Source organism: Gadus morhua, chromosome 22 (assembly GCF_902167405.1).
Source record: "Gadus morhua chromosome 22, gadMor3.0, whole genome shotgun sequence".
Lineage (NCBI taxonomy): Eukaryota > Metazoa > Chordata > Actinopteri > Gadiformes > Gadidae > Gadus > Gadus morhua.
The window spans coordinates 14,611,182-14,627,922 of NC_044069.1; the positions used below are offsets into that span (position 1 = coordinate 14,611,182).

General features: G+C 45.6%; 1 protein-coding gene across 17 annotated transcripts in view; it reads right to left on the reverse strand.

Moving 5' to 3' along the window:
• The window catches only part of adgrb2 (adhesion G protein-coupled receptor B2), a 194,900-nt gene that overhangs the window by 88,084 nt on the left and 90,075 nt on the right, over window positions 1–16,741 (reverse strand). For 16 of the 17 annotated variants that reach the window (XR_003974575.1, XR_003974577.1, XR_003974576.1 and 13 more), the window contains exons 5-9: window positions 11,473–11,634; window positions 5,975–6,139; window positions 4,742–4,909; window positions 2,363–2,464; window positions 1,353–1,459 (exon numbers count right to left, since the gene is read on the reverse strand). Coding sequence is in view for 14 of the 17 variants with exons in the window: in XM_030347501.1 (XP_030203361.1) it covers window positions 1,353–1,459; window positions 2,363–2,464; window positions 4,742–4,909; window positions 5,975–6,139; window positions 11,473–11,634 (704 nt within the window). In the remaining 3 variants the exon portion in view is untranslated. The remainder of the gene's footprint in view (window positions 1–1,352; window positions 1,460–2,362; window positions 2,465–4,741; window positions 4,910–5,974; window positions 6,140–11,472; window positions 11,635–16,741) is intronic. The other variant, XM_030347505.1, reaches the window with a different exon arrangement.

A 16,741-nucleotide genomic window follows, 5' to 3' on the forward strand; every position in this document is an offset into this window, starting at 1 on the left:
TGTGTGTGTGTGTGTGTGTGAGTGTGTGGATTTTGTGGAGGGTGTAGTCATTTGTATGATATGAGAGAGCAGTTGATTACAGAAATAAAGTGTTGTGTGTTCCATGAGGGGTGTGTGTGTTTGCGTGTGTGTGTGTGTGTGTGTGTGTGTGTGTGTGTGTGTGTGTGTGTGTGTGTGTGTGTGTGTGTGTGTGTGTGGAGTGCGTGTGCGTGGTTGTGAGTGTATGGTGTAGTTATAATTGTGCATGATACGAGAGAGCAGTTGTTTGCAGGGATAACATGTGTGTGTGTGTGTGTGTGTGTGTGTGTGTGTGTGTGTGTGTGTGTGTGTGTGTGTGTGTGTGTGTGTGTGTGTGTGTTTGTGTGAGAGAGAAGGCAGGGGTGTTGGGGGGCATGAGGAAAAACAGATGGAGAGAGAGAGACACAGAGAATAAAACTTGTTAAGTTGGTTGAAAGCCATTGGCTTTACCACCTTTGGGCAAAGCTTGAGTATTTTGGTTACTGCATCCCCTCATCGCATGCTTTATGTCCATTGTGTTTATATTGAGAGCTTATATTTATCCCTGGCTGTTGAATACATAAAGTACAACAAGATCCTTATAAATCCCGCAAACGTCTTCATATTTCCTGTTATTGTAATCTGAGTTGCTTTGAATCCGACAAATGTTGAGAAACAATAAAATGCAAGGCAGGCTTTTGTCATCAATGTGTTGATTGGGTTTTGATATGATGCAGAAAGCCAACAACCATAACGGAGGTAAGAAATATAGACTAATTAAGGAAACAGAGGGATTAAGTACAGGATCGAAGGCGAGGCAGCAGTTAACAGCTATCACAAGACATGATCGACTCTTTGATTTTTATGATACGGGGGCTCCCCAAGATAGCGGCGCAATCAGCTCAGTCACACACACACACACACACACACTCCCTGACCCGCTGATCCCGCCCCTGCCTTTCATCAGCAGGCCAGACATAGGTCAGAATTCACAATACATCAGCTCTCCATTCCTTATTATACTTTTCCGTAAAAGTGCACCGATTGAGAGAGCTAATTGCTAATTAGTGCTTATTATTATGGACAAGAATGAACAGATGAGAGTTGTCAAAGACTTCATACTATATATTTAGCGGTATGTGGGCAGGGATGTACACGGCTTTAGAAAGTGGTGCTGCAACTACAAAATCCTACATGAAGAGTTGCAAACGATACAATTTCATACAATGTTTCTACAACGGTTTCTAGAATTGTGTGAGTCGTGTCTAGAGTTTCTAAACACAAGTAAGCACATGATTATTCTCAGGCATATATACGCAGACACAAAAAGTACGGCAGACATAAGGGAGACTTACAGATAAATGTAAATATCTATATTCAAGTGAGATGCATCTGGCGAAGCTCGGAGGACCCCAGAAAGCAACTCCATTATTGTCCAGCATGCAACGACGACTAGCAGATCCTGCGGAGAGAGAGGACGACAGAGAGACACTGGGATTAACTGTGGGAGAGAGAGAGAGAGAGAGAGAGAGAGAGAGAGAGAGAGAGAGAGAGAGAGAGAGAGAGAGAGAGAGAGAGAGAACGAGAGAGAACGAGCAAGAAAGAAGAAAGCTTCGGAGACAACTAGCAAGTAGTGAAAGATGAAAGGAGAGTTTAACTCATATCCAGAGCAAAAAAATACCTGAGAAACGTCATTAGTCCAAGTGCTTCAAAGCACAACAATATCCATTAACCTTGATTAAGATATCAATAGAAAAGGGTGAATAAAAGATGGCTGTAAATCTTTTGTAGTCTTGCGCGAGCACATTTGTCATAGTTTATAAATAGAACGTCTTTTGTAAGCTGAAGCTACAGCAAATGGCAGGTTTCTATGGATTTACAGCTGACTGGCCTGTCAGTGGATGCAGACAAGCGTGTTTGACTGAGAATATGTAAATCTGGTTTCCGAATAGTGGCAGACGTGGACACTCAATTTTTACAGCGCACTTTATAAAATAATGGTCTATTTTTTTACTTCATCTCTGTCTTTTCATACAGCGATAGCTAGCTCACTCAACATTGACTATATGTCACATACTTTGAGTTATATCTCAAACCTTGACGTTTGGGGGGAAATATTGACACTAAAGCTAGAATAATGATGCAAAAGAAACCAACTTGGGAACCATTTTTTCCTTTTTTACTTCTTCTTACTGATGCACAATCTTTATATCTGGAACTCTGTGTCTTGAGCGTCAAATTGGGATTGAGAGTTTGTGTTTACACAGAATCTACAATTTGTATTTGCTAGAAAAACATAAGTCCTGGCAACCAAAATGGCCGCCCACTATTAAGCATTCACACAAAATAAAAAGACATGAGCTACCAGTGGCGTTAGTTGGACATTTGTTGTAGACCGTTTCTCCAGCCGAAGCTCTCTTCCACGTCATGGAGAGGAGGGTCTCATCCTTGCAGATCTCGTGAGGCGCTGGGGGAAAAAAGGCCGGAAGAGAAGAAAGAAAAAAAGAGAATATGAAAAATGTCACGGTCACGTTCAAAGGGGCCGTACGCTACGCACGGGTCGAACTGGACTCGGGATGCATCTCAACACAAACACACCGGGATGGATAGAGAGATAGATGGAGAAGGAGAGGGAGTGGCAGGGGCAGGGAGGGAGCATCCGAGGGAACAGAAAGAACAGGGAAACACAATTGAAATGAACAGTCCCTCTCTGCGGCTCCCAATCCTATTCTGAGAACATTGTTCAGCGGTCTGTCACTGCCACTGCCTCAATACAGTATCTCTCTCTCTCTCTCTCTCTCTCTCTCTCTCTCTCTCTCTCTCTCTCTCTCTCTCTCTCTCTCTCTCTCTCTCTCTCTCTCTCTCTCTCTCTCTCTCTCTCTCTCTCTCTCTCTCTCTCTCTCTCCCCCCCCCTCTCTCTCTCTCTGTGTTTCCTCCCATCTCTTTCATAAGTCTGATGAAAGTGTGGACGTGTGAGAGATGTGAAGCGGCTCTGGTGGGAAAGGTGCATGGCAGGAGGGTGAGAGGAGGGTGAGGGGTGGGTTCGGGCCGGGGGGGGCAGGGATTGAGAGGGAGGCAGAAGGAGAGAGTGAGAGGGAGATCGAGAGAGGGACAAAGAGTTTAAGAGGCAGTGACAGAAACAGAGCGAGGATCTTTTTTAATCGGAATACGATGTTCCCTTTAGAGGGCGACAGATGGATGGCGGTGTTCTCTTATAGGACGCGGGGCCTGGCGTCGCGACTTAGAAACGGGGATGAGGTGTAAAGCCAAGGGAGTCTACCCATCTCTTTCTCTCTCTCTCTCCTCCTTTCTCCCTCTCTCTCTCTCGTTGCTTACATGTCGTTATTTGTTCCTGTTGGCAAACTGCTACACAGAGGGGGATAAAGGCCGCATAGTGTATGCAGAAGAGGAGCCACACTTGCATATTCAAACAAACTCATGCAAATATATGTTCACACACACACACACACACACACACACACACACACACACACACACCCAAATGTGAATACACGCATGAACCCACGCCCAGTGTATCAGGCATATGCAAGCAAAAAGTCGTCCAATATAAACACAAATAAGCACACAAGCACGTACGGAAGAGGTACTTATGCACGCACACACACCTACACCCACAAACACGCACAAGCACACAAACCGACGCCCACGCCGATGGACACACACACACAGGGCTCCAGTCAGGGGCGTGCTTATTAAAATACACTGTGTGTACTGCAGTGGCTGACAAATCGCACAGAGGAGACCTTTGAACAAACTAGACTCAACCAGGGAGGGAGACACAGGCAGGGAAAACTCAGAGCGAGGGAATGAGGAGAGGGGGCAAGGAGTGAAGGAGGGAAGGAAAGAAATGAAGGAAAGGACGAAAGGGAAGAGATAAAGGAAGACAGACGGAGAGACGAGAAGCAATAACAGGAAATAAAACATCTATACAAGTCATACAGAGGTAAGGCTGAGGCAATGTAGAAGATTGTGTATGAGAAGTGACAGACAGACAGACAAACAAACAGACGGGAGGGAGAAAAATGGGATTTTCCATCTGACACTTGGCACCACCGGAAACCACAGGGAAGAAATATAGCAATTTCTGACAATCTTGCGTATTGTGTGCATATATACACACACAAAGGGACAAACACACACAGGCACACACAAATACACAAAATGATACACATTCACGCGGAAAGTCACACACATACCCGCACATGGGATTATGATCTTATGCAAGAAAATAACTCCAGCAACACATGCAGATTCACAGATCCAACCCTAGATTGGGACATCCAGAAAGGCTGCCACACACAATGTAGAACTCGGGCTGAATGTTAATTCATTACGGGATAAGTGGAGTGGGACAGTTCACACACACACAATGCAGCCCTCTCCCCTCTCGCTGCACTCACAAGATTAATATACTGCATACGTAGACACACACACCCACACACACACACGGAAAAACTCAGTCGCATATAAAGACAGATAAGGACTACTTGGTCTGCAACAATACCATGAAAGAGAAGAAGCTACGCTTACAGATCCACAGCTATTCATATATATTCCTTTCACACACACACATATGATACACACAGACACACACACATACACCCTCCAACACCACCACAGCCACTCCACTTGGACTTGGTCCAGGCTATTACCACACACACACACACACACACACACACACACACACACACACACACACACAGTAACAATGGCGGCCACCGACCTGGGCACTTCTTGTCGTTGCAGGTGCGGACCTCCTCCCCGGACCCCTGGCAGGTGGAGCCCTGGACCTCCGCGCCCTCACACATCCTGAAGCGCCGCTGCCAGCCAGAGTCACATGTCTTGCTGCACAGACTCCAGTGGTTCCAGCTGGCCCAGTTACCACCGCCGCCTGTGTGTTGAAGCAAAGGAGTGATACAGACCCTGCGCGCGTGCGATGTGTGTGTGTGTGTGTGTGTGTGTGTGTGTGTTTGTGCGTGTGTCAGAGTGTGTGCATGTGTGAATGCGCGTGTCTGTGTGTGTATGTGCTTTAGGGAGGTCTGTGGCAAATGTGTGAGGATGTGGGTGTGTGAATGTGTGCACGTGAGTGCGCGTGTGTGTTTGTATGCAAGTGTATATCTAGGTGTGAGTTTGTGCATGCGTGCATGTGTGAATGTGCGTGCAGACTCACAAACGCACACACACACACACACACACACGCTAAGAAGTGCGCTAGTCGCATGGGGGGCACAACAGAACTGGCTTACAAAGCAAAACTGAGTTAGCGCTCTGCGGAGAGTGGTTATTAACTCCAGGAGTGCAAACTGTCGGCCCTGCGAAATATCTGAGGTGAAACATGCTCCAGATCTGCTTATTTGTGTGCCTCTTCTGTGTGAGGGGATACAACTGCCAGTATATGTGATACTTGTGTGTGTGTGTGTGTGTGTGTATCCATGCAAGCCTGTGTATATGGGCTTGCTTGCCCATGCCCTGTATACGTATCTATATGTGCATATGAATATGCATTTGTATTTGGCCAAGGCATTTTGTATTTCAATATGCCTGCGCATATGAAAGTGCAAGGCAATGGGGTCGTGTCTGCGCATATGCAAGCACGTGCATATAATAGAGTACCAATATTCACAGTGTAATTATTTGTGTGCGTACATGCCTAGGTTAACGTGCATGTGTATGTACTGACGCGCCTCTGTTTGAATATTTGTGCGTGTCGTATGTGAATATGTGTGTTTGTGTGTGCGTGCCGGTGTCTGTGCGTGCATGCATGCGTGCGTGCGATTGCCCCGAAGCTCTTTGCCTATCGGACTATACGTGAACACACACACACACACACAGACCCGCACACACGCACAAACACATGCGCACGCGTGGCCATGACCGGGTTCGCGCTTCACGTCGCCAGCCCCTTCGACCGGCCTGCCCCCATTGGGTGTCCCTGCGGCGGGGGGGGGGGTCTCACCACTGCACGGGGGGTTGTTGCAGTCCCGGCTCTCCTGGTGCACCCCCTTGCACTCAGCCCAGCCGTGCACCGAGGCGCTGCACCGCCGCTGCCGCTGCTCCGTGCCCACGCTGCAGGTCACGCTGCAGGGGGACCAGGGGGCCCAGTCCAACCACTGGCCCTCCACTGGGAGACGGAGGGAGGTGCAGGGAGGGAGGGGTGGGGAGAGTGGGGGGAGGGAGAGAGAGAGAGAGAGAGAGAGAGAGAGAGAGAGAGAGAGAGAGAGAGAGAGAGAGAGAGAGAGAGAGAGAGAGAGAGAGAGAGAGAGAGAAAATGAGGGGGAGGGATGAGGCAAGAGAGAAAATGAAAAAAAGAGGAAATAAAGCAAGCAAGGAAAAAAAGGTTAATAAGAGTTGTCTGTTTATAACTTGGAGAAAAATGAGAGCAAGGTAACGCAAAGGCAAGTCAGCCTTTTACAATCAGCAGGAAAAAACTTAATTAGTTCATTCGGAGACCACAATACCCTTGTGTGTTTCAACTTCAGCTTTTTCCCTACGCATTATTATCCCTCCTATCATGACGCAGGCATCAGGTAAAAAAACAATATATACTTTTGGAATTTTCTCCCACTCCAACACACTCCAACAAGAAAGAGGTACTGCGAGAAGAAAAGAAAGCAAACGCGTGGAAAAACCATCCACGTTTCAAATCCGGCCAGAGCGGTGACGCACACACAGTTGACGCTTGAAGACTTGGAGCACTTATCCGTGGCGATGACCCCCTCCGCCCTCCCCCCCAACCCCCACCATCGGGTCGCGACAAAAGCACGACTGTCCTCTTTGAATGTGGGTAAAGAAGAAGGAAAAAACAGACAGTGCCTTCGGCGGTAATTGAGCTGTCAAGCGAACACTGCCGCGACGCGCGGACGGTCGTATGTGAATCACGCCGGGTCCATCCAGGGCCGATTATCTCCGCCGCTGATGGATGGAAACGACCGGCGTGAACGGAGTTCTGGCGATGCGAGTTCACAGACATTTCGGGGGCGAACACAATTTCTTACAGAAATGTTCATCATCATTTGTAACAGATTGGTGTCGGGCCCCTGGGTGGCGGCTGTGGTCGAGCGGTGGCGTGGCGTTGGAGAGCGAGCGTGGACAGCCACGGGGGCAGGAAGAAGAAGTCAATGGGAGGTGTTATTTTTGTTGTATTCGTACTGCGGATCGCGAGTGTTATGGCCTCGCCAAAAACCCTATGCTCTGAGTGCCCCCTGACAGATGTAGACCAAAAATATATTTCTGTAAAGGAAGTCATTCAATTCCTAGTGGAGCCCACCAATCAGAAAAGATGGCGTGTCCCCTGTTATGATCCCCTAATATACGGTGCTGCAAGGGGACTTATCATTTTAACATTTCGATTTGAGACTATATACCATGAAACCACCTGCGTTAGGTCCCATTCTTACTCTCTCTAACTGTGTGCGTGTGTGTGTGTGTGTGTGTGTGTGTGTGTGTGTGTGTGTGTGTGTGTCTGTGTGTGTGTGGAAACACACACACCTACGATTAGACACGTTAAATTTGGACATGTTTTTTGTATCCTCTACGCGTACACAGTCCAGTGCAGTGCAGTTGGCCCACACACTTCAGTACACTTAACATTGATAGATTGGGAACAATCAGGTTATGGTTGGTTTCTGCGTTATTGGCAGCCGTGTGCACAACAGTTCAGCAGTGCTAAGAGCCACTTGGATTGCATTAAAGAATAATAACCCTCCCTCCCTGTTGGCTGCCCTACCACCTCTTTAAAAGTCTAGAAGGATGCACTACATTTGCTGTGAAGTGAGCAGGCTTCTAAGGGGTACACATTGTTTCTCTAATAAACCAAACGAACCAAGGCAAAGCAAACTTCAACCAAAAAACAGGAAGAAGTAGCTTGCAGTGGGCCCTAAACTAATTTGCCCTTCGATGTGTGTGTGTGTGTGTGTGTGTGTGTGTGTGTGTGTGTGTGTGTGTGTGTGTGTGTGTGTGTGTGTGTGTGTGTGTGTGTGTGTGGGGGGGGGGGGGGGGGGGGGGTTGCAAGTGGTAGGTTTGGTGTGTGAGGACGGTTTGAGAAATTTAACACACAAGTTTTCCACATGGACACACTGACACACGCACACATACACATGGTAACACTTTCCGATAAGGGTACAATAATTAACTAGATTAGATAATGCAGTAATAAGCATTAACAAACAATCACCTAACATTTGAGTTAGGTTAAGGACTAACTATAACTCTTTTGAATATTCAATAACTTACCTTATTAACACCCCTAGCTTAGTTAACATAGTAAAGCATTAATAGACCATTAGTTAACGTTATCTAAGGCTTTCATCTAATTACTTTATTAACTAATATTAATTACTGGTTCATTGTACCCATGTATTTAAAATACCAAATATATACACAACATAGACAGCTACGTTCACAGCATTGACAACAAATCTACATAGTATAGATAAATGAATGCTCCGTTGACATATTTCCTGATTCTTTCTAATTCATTGGAGAGAGACATTCATTACATTCCAGAACGAAAACAAAAATATATAATTGATTATAGTAGTGTGGAGCTGGGCTTCACATGACACCCTGTATCTCCATATTTAATGGCATCGTAGTGTACATCCTTTACCTACACATGTGTGACTTCACATAACTTAAAAAACAAGGTCTTGGGTGAACGAATCAATTATGCATGGAGGACATTTTCTGATTAAACTTTGAGCTAGGTGACGTTCTCCATTTGATACAAAGCTTGTCACATTAACATTTAGACACATCCCCATGAAAATGTGTTAGATTGTGTGTCTGTGTTAGATTGTGTGTCTGTGTTAGAGTGTGTGTGTGTGTGTGTGTGTGTGTGTGTGTGTGTGTGTGTGCGCGCGCAGATTGGTTGAAGAGAAAAGGGGTGCAGAGTTACATACACCCCCCATAGACCCTTAAATCTAAATCTAAATCTATCTGAATGTCGGGTCAATGTGTACGAAGTTGTTTGGAATGTATAGCTTTAATAATATGCCCGCGACACCCAACATACATTAACACACTGTTAATATATTACAGCTGCAGGCAGTTCAAACACAAACAAACACACGCACACACTCAGAGCGAACACACACCCATATGTATGTTGAGATCCATCAAAGCCCCCACCTCCGCGAGAGGACCTCAGCGCCATGAGGCCTGTGCTGGTATTCATCATTTCAAAGGGATATTGCCTTTGAACTCCCGAAGCACTGTCAGTCTTCCGTGATAGATACCACACACACACGCACAAACACACATGCTTAGTCTTAAACATGGATGCGCCCACACACACACACACACAAAAACAGACACGCATAGTCTTAAACATGGATGTGCCCCCACACACACACACACGCTTCCTCTTAAACATGGATGTGCCCACACACACATGCACAAACAGAGGGTTAATCTTAAAGATGGATGCGCCCACCTACAGACACATGAAATTATGTTAACACAACATGCACACACAAACACATACACCCACAACCAAAACCACACGCACAAATCAATTGCCGTTCACACGATATCACACAGACACAAACTCCCTCGAAGGGGGCGACTACCTTACTCTCGTGTGTACTCCAACTTACACTTCCTACTTTCAACTCTTTATCTAGCTCGCTCCATCCTTTCCCTTTCTCTCTGTCTCTCTCTCTTTTCCATCGCTGCTCCCTCAGAACAGCATGGGATCACTAGCCGGAGGATAGCCCTCAGATGGGCACCGCTCTCCCTCCCTCCTTCTCTCACTTCTTCACTCCTGTCTGAGATGTCACTCTTTTGTGTGCAACAACGGGGGACACTTTTGTTTTCTTTCAAATGTTAACCTTAGAGAAACCTTCCCCTGCTTTCAGGTGTTCCAGGAGATGAAGGGTCTCTGTGGGAGTTAAGCACAGCATTATCACAGCACGGCACATAGGAGAAACCCTGCCTCCGAAATGATTCATTTCTTTTTTTGAAGAAATAATCTATCTAGCTGAAGGTCAACCTGGAGCACAGCAGCGTTGCAGCCTGCTGTACGTGTGTACAGGGCCAACGGTCGGCTTTAAAAACGGCCAAAGTCAAGGAAGCAAGTAAAGTAAAAAAACAACAACATGAAGCCACACCAACAATGGATTGAATCAGGTATTTTCACCCATGACAGCAACCCTTAAAACCCTGCTAGTGTGTCGGGCTGCAATCACTGTCAGTCAAACCCTCCTCCACCCCCAGGGTGGGTCCGCAGAGACCTCATTCCAGTGGCTGACTGGCCCGGTCCTCTGCAAGCCAGTGTAGGTCCTGATGGCATTCTCTCCCACAAAGGGGAACCATGAGCCAAATTGGAACGTCACCACGGGGCATACTTGACATCTTCAATGGGGCAGGAGAAGGTGGGGTTGGGGGGTGCTGGAGGGGGGGCTAATGCCACTGGCTCCTCTCCACAAAGGGGGCCGTACAGGTAATCACACTGAAACAATGGCCCACAGACTCTCCCCTTCCCTGTTTTCACAGAATGGCTGAAGCAGCCAAGGCTGCATTTCAGGGCGCTGTGAGGCCACTCGAACCACGACGCAGAGCTATGGGCAGTGTTAGTAGCAGAAGTAGCGGACGCTAGGGAGCTTTGGCTGGTGCCCTCTTCTCTCCTAGTGCTTAAACCCCTCCCCCAGACCCGACATTCAGGCCGAGGAGAGAGCGAGAGCTGGAGAGGGGAGTGGAGGGGGGCGGACCCACTGGACACAAATCCCAGGGATGAAGACGGGGGATCAATATGGAATGGTTAGGGTGGCAGACGAGGAATGAGCTGGTGACAGCATCGAGGGCCATGCCTCATGTCCGGCAGGAAGACGGAGAGAGGGACTGAGGCGGGCGGGCGGACCAGATCCATGATGGAGGACCGAAGTGGTGAGACGGGTAGCGGCTACGGTGTGGGCGGGGGGAGGGGGGATGAGGAGAGAATGAAAACAGGAAATGACATCACGTGCGTGGCCGAAAATATATCGGTAAATATAGTTGATGTTTACTAGGAACTTTCACAAAAAAGAAATGGATACGCTGCTGTAGAGGTAGAGATGATGACCGGAGAGGCTGGAGAGTTTGTAGGATGGGAGTTCAGGGAGAAAAGAGATTAATGCATTGGATTGGAGACAGGTTTGCCCTAAAACAAAGGAAGAATGAATGCTTAATAAACTGATCAGGCTGATAAAAACATATAAGATAACATGATAACAAATGATTAAATGAAAAGAGAGAACGAGAGAGCGAGAGAGAGAGAGAGAGAGAGAGAGAGAGAGAGAGAGAGAGAGAGAGAGAGAGAGAGAGAGAGAGAGAGAGAGAGAGAGAGAGAGAGAGAGAGAGAGAGAGAGAGAGAGCGAGAGAGAGAAACACAGGCAGGCATTATGCATGGTATATATAATGACATATGATTTCATGACAGATAGATAATGTTTAATGTGATGGGGTGATGGTACTAACCAGGACAGAGCGCTATGTTGCAGAGTTTGGTCTGAGTCTCGGGCCCTCCACAGGCCCCTCCCCCTCCTCCGTTCACACACTTCCGGGTTCGGATCCGAGAGCCCCGCCCACACGTCACAGAACACAGACTCCATGACGACCACTCCTCCCACAGCCCATGCACTGCAAACACCCCACCGCCCCACAGACACACACAGACAAACAGACACACACAGACACAGGGTTGAGCAATGACAGTGGAGAGCTTGATAGCTGGTTGGAGATCAGTTCAATGTCTGATCACCCGCACAAGGAAATAAAGAGGAATAATTATGTGATTAAGGAACGAGAAAGAAAAATGTGACATTGCAGGCTCGGCTGAAACCTTTCCATTGAAACATAAATATGACGTAGTGCCGTCATGCTTTAATGTAAGATAAAGGTCAGAGAGTGTGAGAATGGACAGCTTGACATTTGAGTTGATGCGGTTTGTCATGACAAAGGGGAATTCACACGGGATGTTTGGGCAACCATCCCCCCCCCCGCTGGGGAATGCTTTCGATCAGTGCAATGAATACTCTGGGGTCCAGAATAGAGCGGGAGACTCCAGTGACTTCAAACACTCGGAAATGGAACAGTAATTAGAGCATTAAGCGTGCTTCTCTAGTTTCTCTGACATTTTGCAATCGCTCTTTTAACACTGAATTTCGGAAATAAATAGCCGAAAACAGTTGGTCACAAAATATGATAAATACGTGGGAGTTACGTGGGTTGCTATGAGGATATGTAATGTAGATCCTTGATCCGTGTTTTCGAAATTATCTTTATGTCAACAATTCTGGAAACACAAAAAACAACGTTAACTTCACGGAGAGCAATTGCTTCTGGAGTGACAACAGAAAATGTAATGTGAGAGCAACAATACCGATAAGACGTAAACACAGTAGGATGGCACAAATCAGTCGACGGGGATTGTAACTGATTGTAATTGACGGTAAAGTACATAAACTGTCTGAGAAAGATCTGAAATTAGATACATTTTTTATTCATGGATAGATGTATGCATCGTTTAAAATTCTGCCTACTTTAACTACATACAACCACCTCTCCAGTGCCTTCTTGGGAAAATAGGAGCTGCCAGTGCATAAGCACAATCATTTAACCTCTGACCTCCCATCACCTGGAGTTCCTACATTTATCAAAGCCAGACTGAGAGACCAGCCAAATTCAGCTGGGCTTATCACACGGACTGCATCTATGAATTTTCATTGAATGTGATATATTCTGCAGTCATGATGAAAGGCCACAGTAATTACCTTCAGCATCATCAACGAGTGTGCGTATATGTGTGTGCATAATAGATGTATGTTAATGGCATTATTAATATAATAAATATGCATATATTTAGATATATACTATAACAGCGATGTAGCAAATATTTGAAGACACAGGAATGAGGCCTATCGGGGTGTGAAGCCGTGCTACTATTTATCAAACAACACAATGCTGTACCGATGCATGTACAGTATGTATAATTAAAGGACTGAACTCAAGTGAAAATATCAATAAACTGTGATTAAATATGCATCAAAGTCTGCCAGACATGCAGGTTGTGAAAGAGGGGTCAGCAGTACTGAGCGAAATAACACTATTAATGAAAAAGTATTAATGATATTCATAGGTAAGCCATAGCCATGCAGATCTGCTTGCTAACACCACACAACCCACTCTTGCCCTCCGTTCGCCGTGTATACATATGGGCAAGGACAAAACTGGGTAAACATGAAGACAATGATAACCATTATATCCAATTCCTGATTGCCGTAAGAACGCATACCACAAAGTGCATAACAAAAACATAAACACAGCCTCTGGTATGTAGACAGATCCCCTAACAAAAGAATTGTGTAAAGGAAAGAATGGAAGAAACATACCAAAAGAAGGCAAAAAGAAAGAACAAAGAAAGAAGGAAAAAAAGAGAGACATGATGTATATGTGTGTTTGCCACGGTTTGTTCGAGTGCTCATTGGGTTCATGGCTGGCTTCCTGCATGCACTCAGGCTCTTTGGCTCCCATAAAGAGCAGCGATTGACTGCTCACTGACCTGGACGTACTCGTAATGCAGCAGTGTGTTGCAATGTATTACATCATGCACGTTTTGTTTGAAAATGTCACTGAATCTAGAACCCTTCAGCACAACTTAGGCATCGACTCCACATAGCAATATTGCATAGGTTCACACTATTCCTTTTGGTTTTTCATTTCTTGGATATTAGTTCTTGGAAAAATGAGCAAATTTAATGTTCAGGTAATTACTGTTATTCTGATGGTCGCCCACTTATACACACACACAATCCCATTAACACATACACACAAACACACACAAATATGCGTGCAAGCATAAATCCTCCTTTACTGACAATAAACACATGAATGTGTTATTTTAACACTCTTTTCCAAACAAAGTAGCTGGTAAAGAAAATGCAAAATTTAGAAATCCACGTACAATTCTTAACCCGAGGACTTGCACAACCAAATTGTGCAATTCTTCTGGGTAGATGTGTGAAGATATACCTCCTAAAGTTAATGTAGGATTGAGATTTTGAACAAATAGTTTACCATTGATTTAATGCCTTATCTTCAAGTTTTTACTTTTCATACTTTTGTTGAAATGCCAAAGTGTTTGTTGCCTTGTACTCAGCTATCTGCATGTGTGTGTATTTATGTGTTTGTGTATGCCATCAATGTGTTTAATGCGCGTGTGTGATCAAGACCATGGATCGTTTCACCAAACCCTAGGAGGTGAACCCTGAACCGTGTGTGTAGATGTGTGGATCTTCCTCCACGGTGTGGTTGAGCAGCGGTTGCACGGATGTTCATGACCGAGAGAGGGTTAAGCTTCACCGCCACCTCATGAAGAACCTCGCTCATTATAACACTCATACACAACGACAGTACTACAAAAGTCTTATATAAGCCATGTGGATAATACGCCCCCCCTCCCTCTTCTTCCTAGTCCTCTCCGGCTAGGGGGGGGTTTAGGTAAATAGGGGGTTCACTTACACTTTAAGTGAAAGTGTCCATCCTTACACGAACAGCCTCAATCGAGGAGCTAGAGTGCTTATTGACACAGTGTGTATGTGTGCATGCAGTTTTCTGCATGTGCGCCATTGTGTAGGCTTTTACCCATCAACCTCCCGCCCAACCCCGGCTTCCCATTGGCCCGGCCAACTTCCAGAGGTAAAGCAATTAATAAACCATAAGGCCCTTAAGACTCTCATGCACAATCCGACAGAGTGAGAAAAAATCAGCCATAAAAGTGCATTAAATTGCCCTCTGGTTTCACAAACAAACCCCCCCCCCCCCCCATCCAGCACACACACACACACCACCAGAATACTTAGATTTTAGTAAACCCCCTCCCCCTCGTCAAACTCCCCATTCCCGTCGCGCCCGAAGAGCGATCATAAGACTCATGTGAAAAATAAAAGGGAATAGATGGAAATAATGAAAAGAACATGGCGGACCCACTGAAATCCCATCAAAGAGGAAGCTGAGGGTATTAATATCGACAGTGAATGGAAAATGAGGCACTTAGACATACAAATTGCATTGGACCATTAGCATAAAAACAAGATTAGCATACGAACCGACAGGGAGAAAAATATCCCCCTCCTCTTTCCATACGCCCCCCCCCCCCTCCCCTGCTGTCTCTGGTGGCTGTGGTGGAAGTGTCGTGTAGGGGGGGGGGTTGGGAGGGGGGCGGGGAGGTGATGAGAGGCTTCAGTAAACAGTGACTGATTTCTCTCATGTGGGTGTTGGAGCACCCATGTGCCCAGCCATTAGGCCCAGTCAGACGTGTATTCCAGACACCACGAGGTGCTAAACACGGACACAGACCCACACGAGCGAAAAATACCAGATATGTGAAACACACGTATGTGCACGCAAACACACAGTCAGGCACACAGACACACGCACAGCGATCGTGTAACATAGAACTATCGACATGCTGCGGCAGATATCAATATAGATTTCTCCAACGCAGGATTGAATCATGAATCGCTGCTGGATGACTGAAGTAATTTTTCACAGCACGGCAGGAGGTCAACATCGGAAACATCTTTCATTAAAGACCACGATGAATATTGCAGAATTCATTATCACACCGTTTGCAGTGAGGGAAGACTGGGATGGTTTCCTCCCAGTACATCTGTGAGTCAACAGTTAACTGAGGACAAAACAGACTGCAGAACGTCTAGCAGACATTTATGTGCTAGACCAATAGCTGTTAACAATGGAGGTATCGGAATCGATAGCTTGTAGCTAGCAAACAAATTTCTCCTACGGGGGATTAATAAAGTTATATCTTATCTTATCTTATCTTGTCGGATAGCTCCAGCCACAACATTGTAAGAGCTTTCTCTGTCCGTCTTTCTCTGACTCTCCTTTCTATTCTCCGTCTCAGAGGGTGAGCCGCTGGAGCTCTATGTGAGTTTATTTTCTTTTCACGTTTATGCCTGTTGGTATTTGTTTGATCAAGTTCTGTTCATCCAATTCGTCCATAAAAGGTCTATTCTCTTTAGAATCCAATTTTTAAACTTGGCCATATTCTAAGTTTTGATGTGATTTCCGGGAACAGTCTGCGAGCAAATGTATACACAATCAAACAATCTGTCAATCGTTCTCTTGCGCAAGATATTCTCAAACAGTGTTTTCAATCTCAGGAACGCAAAATGTGGTTGCTTTACACAAAATGGTATCAAATAGAGCCCATCTATATTGGAGTTTATAACATTGAAAAATAGAGAAAACAAAACCAATTCTGTGAGAAGACCATCATGAATTAAGTATCCGAGCAAAGAGGGTTAATAACCTTAAAAGCCTCATATTTGTCTCTTTGCTAACAATACAGGTTTTTTAAATAAAGGGATGTGATTGGCAAACCTTGCAACCTACCCTGACAACAATCATGCATGGACCCCTTATGAGATGTTGACAAGACTTTGCAAAAAATGTCATTTGCCAAAAAGGATAATTCTTCTGGCTTCAAAGGCCTTTTTATGAAATGCTGTCCTATGTCTCTAGATAGTTGCAGGATATTTTAATATAGCTTCATTCATTTGACAATACATGTAGGCTCCTTTGAATTGTGGCAGGGACAGCATATGGGCTACTGTCATTGTTCATACTTTGTAATGAACACAATGGAATTCACCTCCAAGTTTAGTTTAAGGTTTTGTTAACTTAATTGTAAGCGAAGCCCCTGTTTCAGCTCAATATCGAGCTG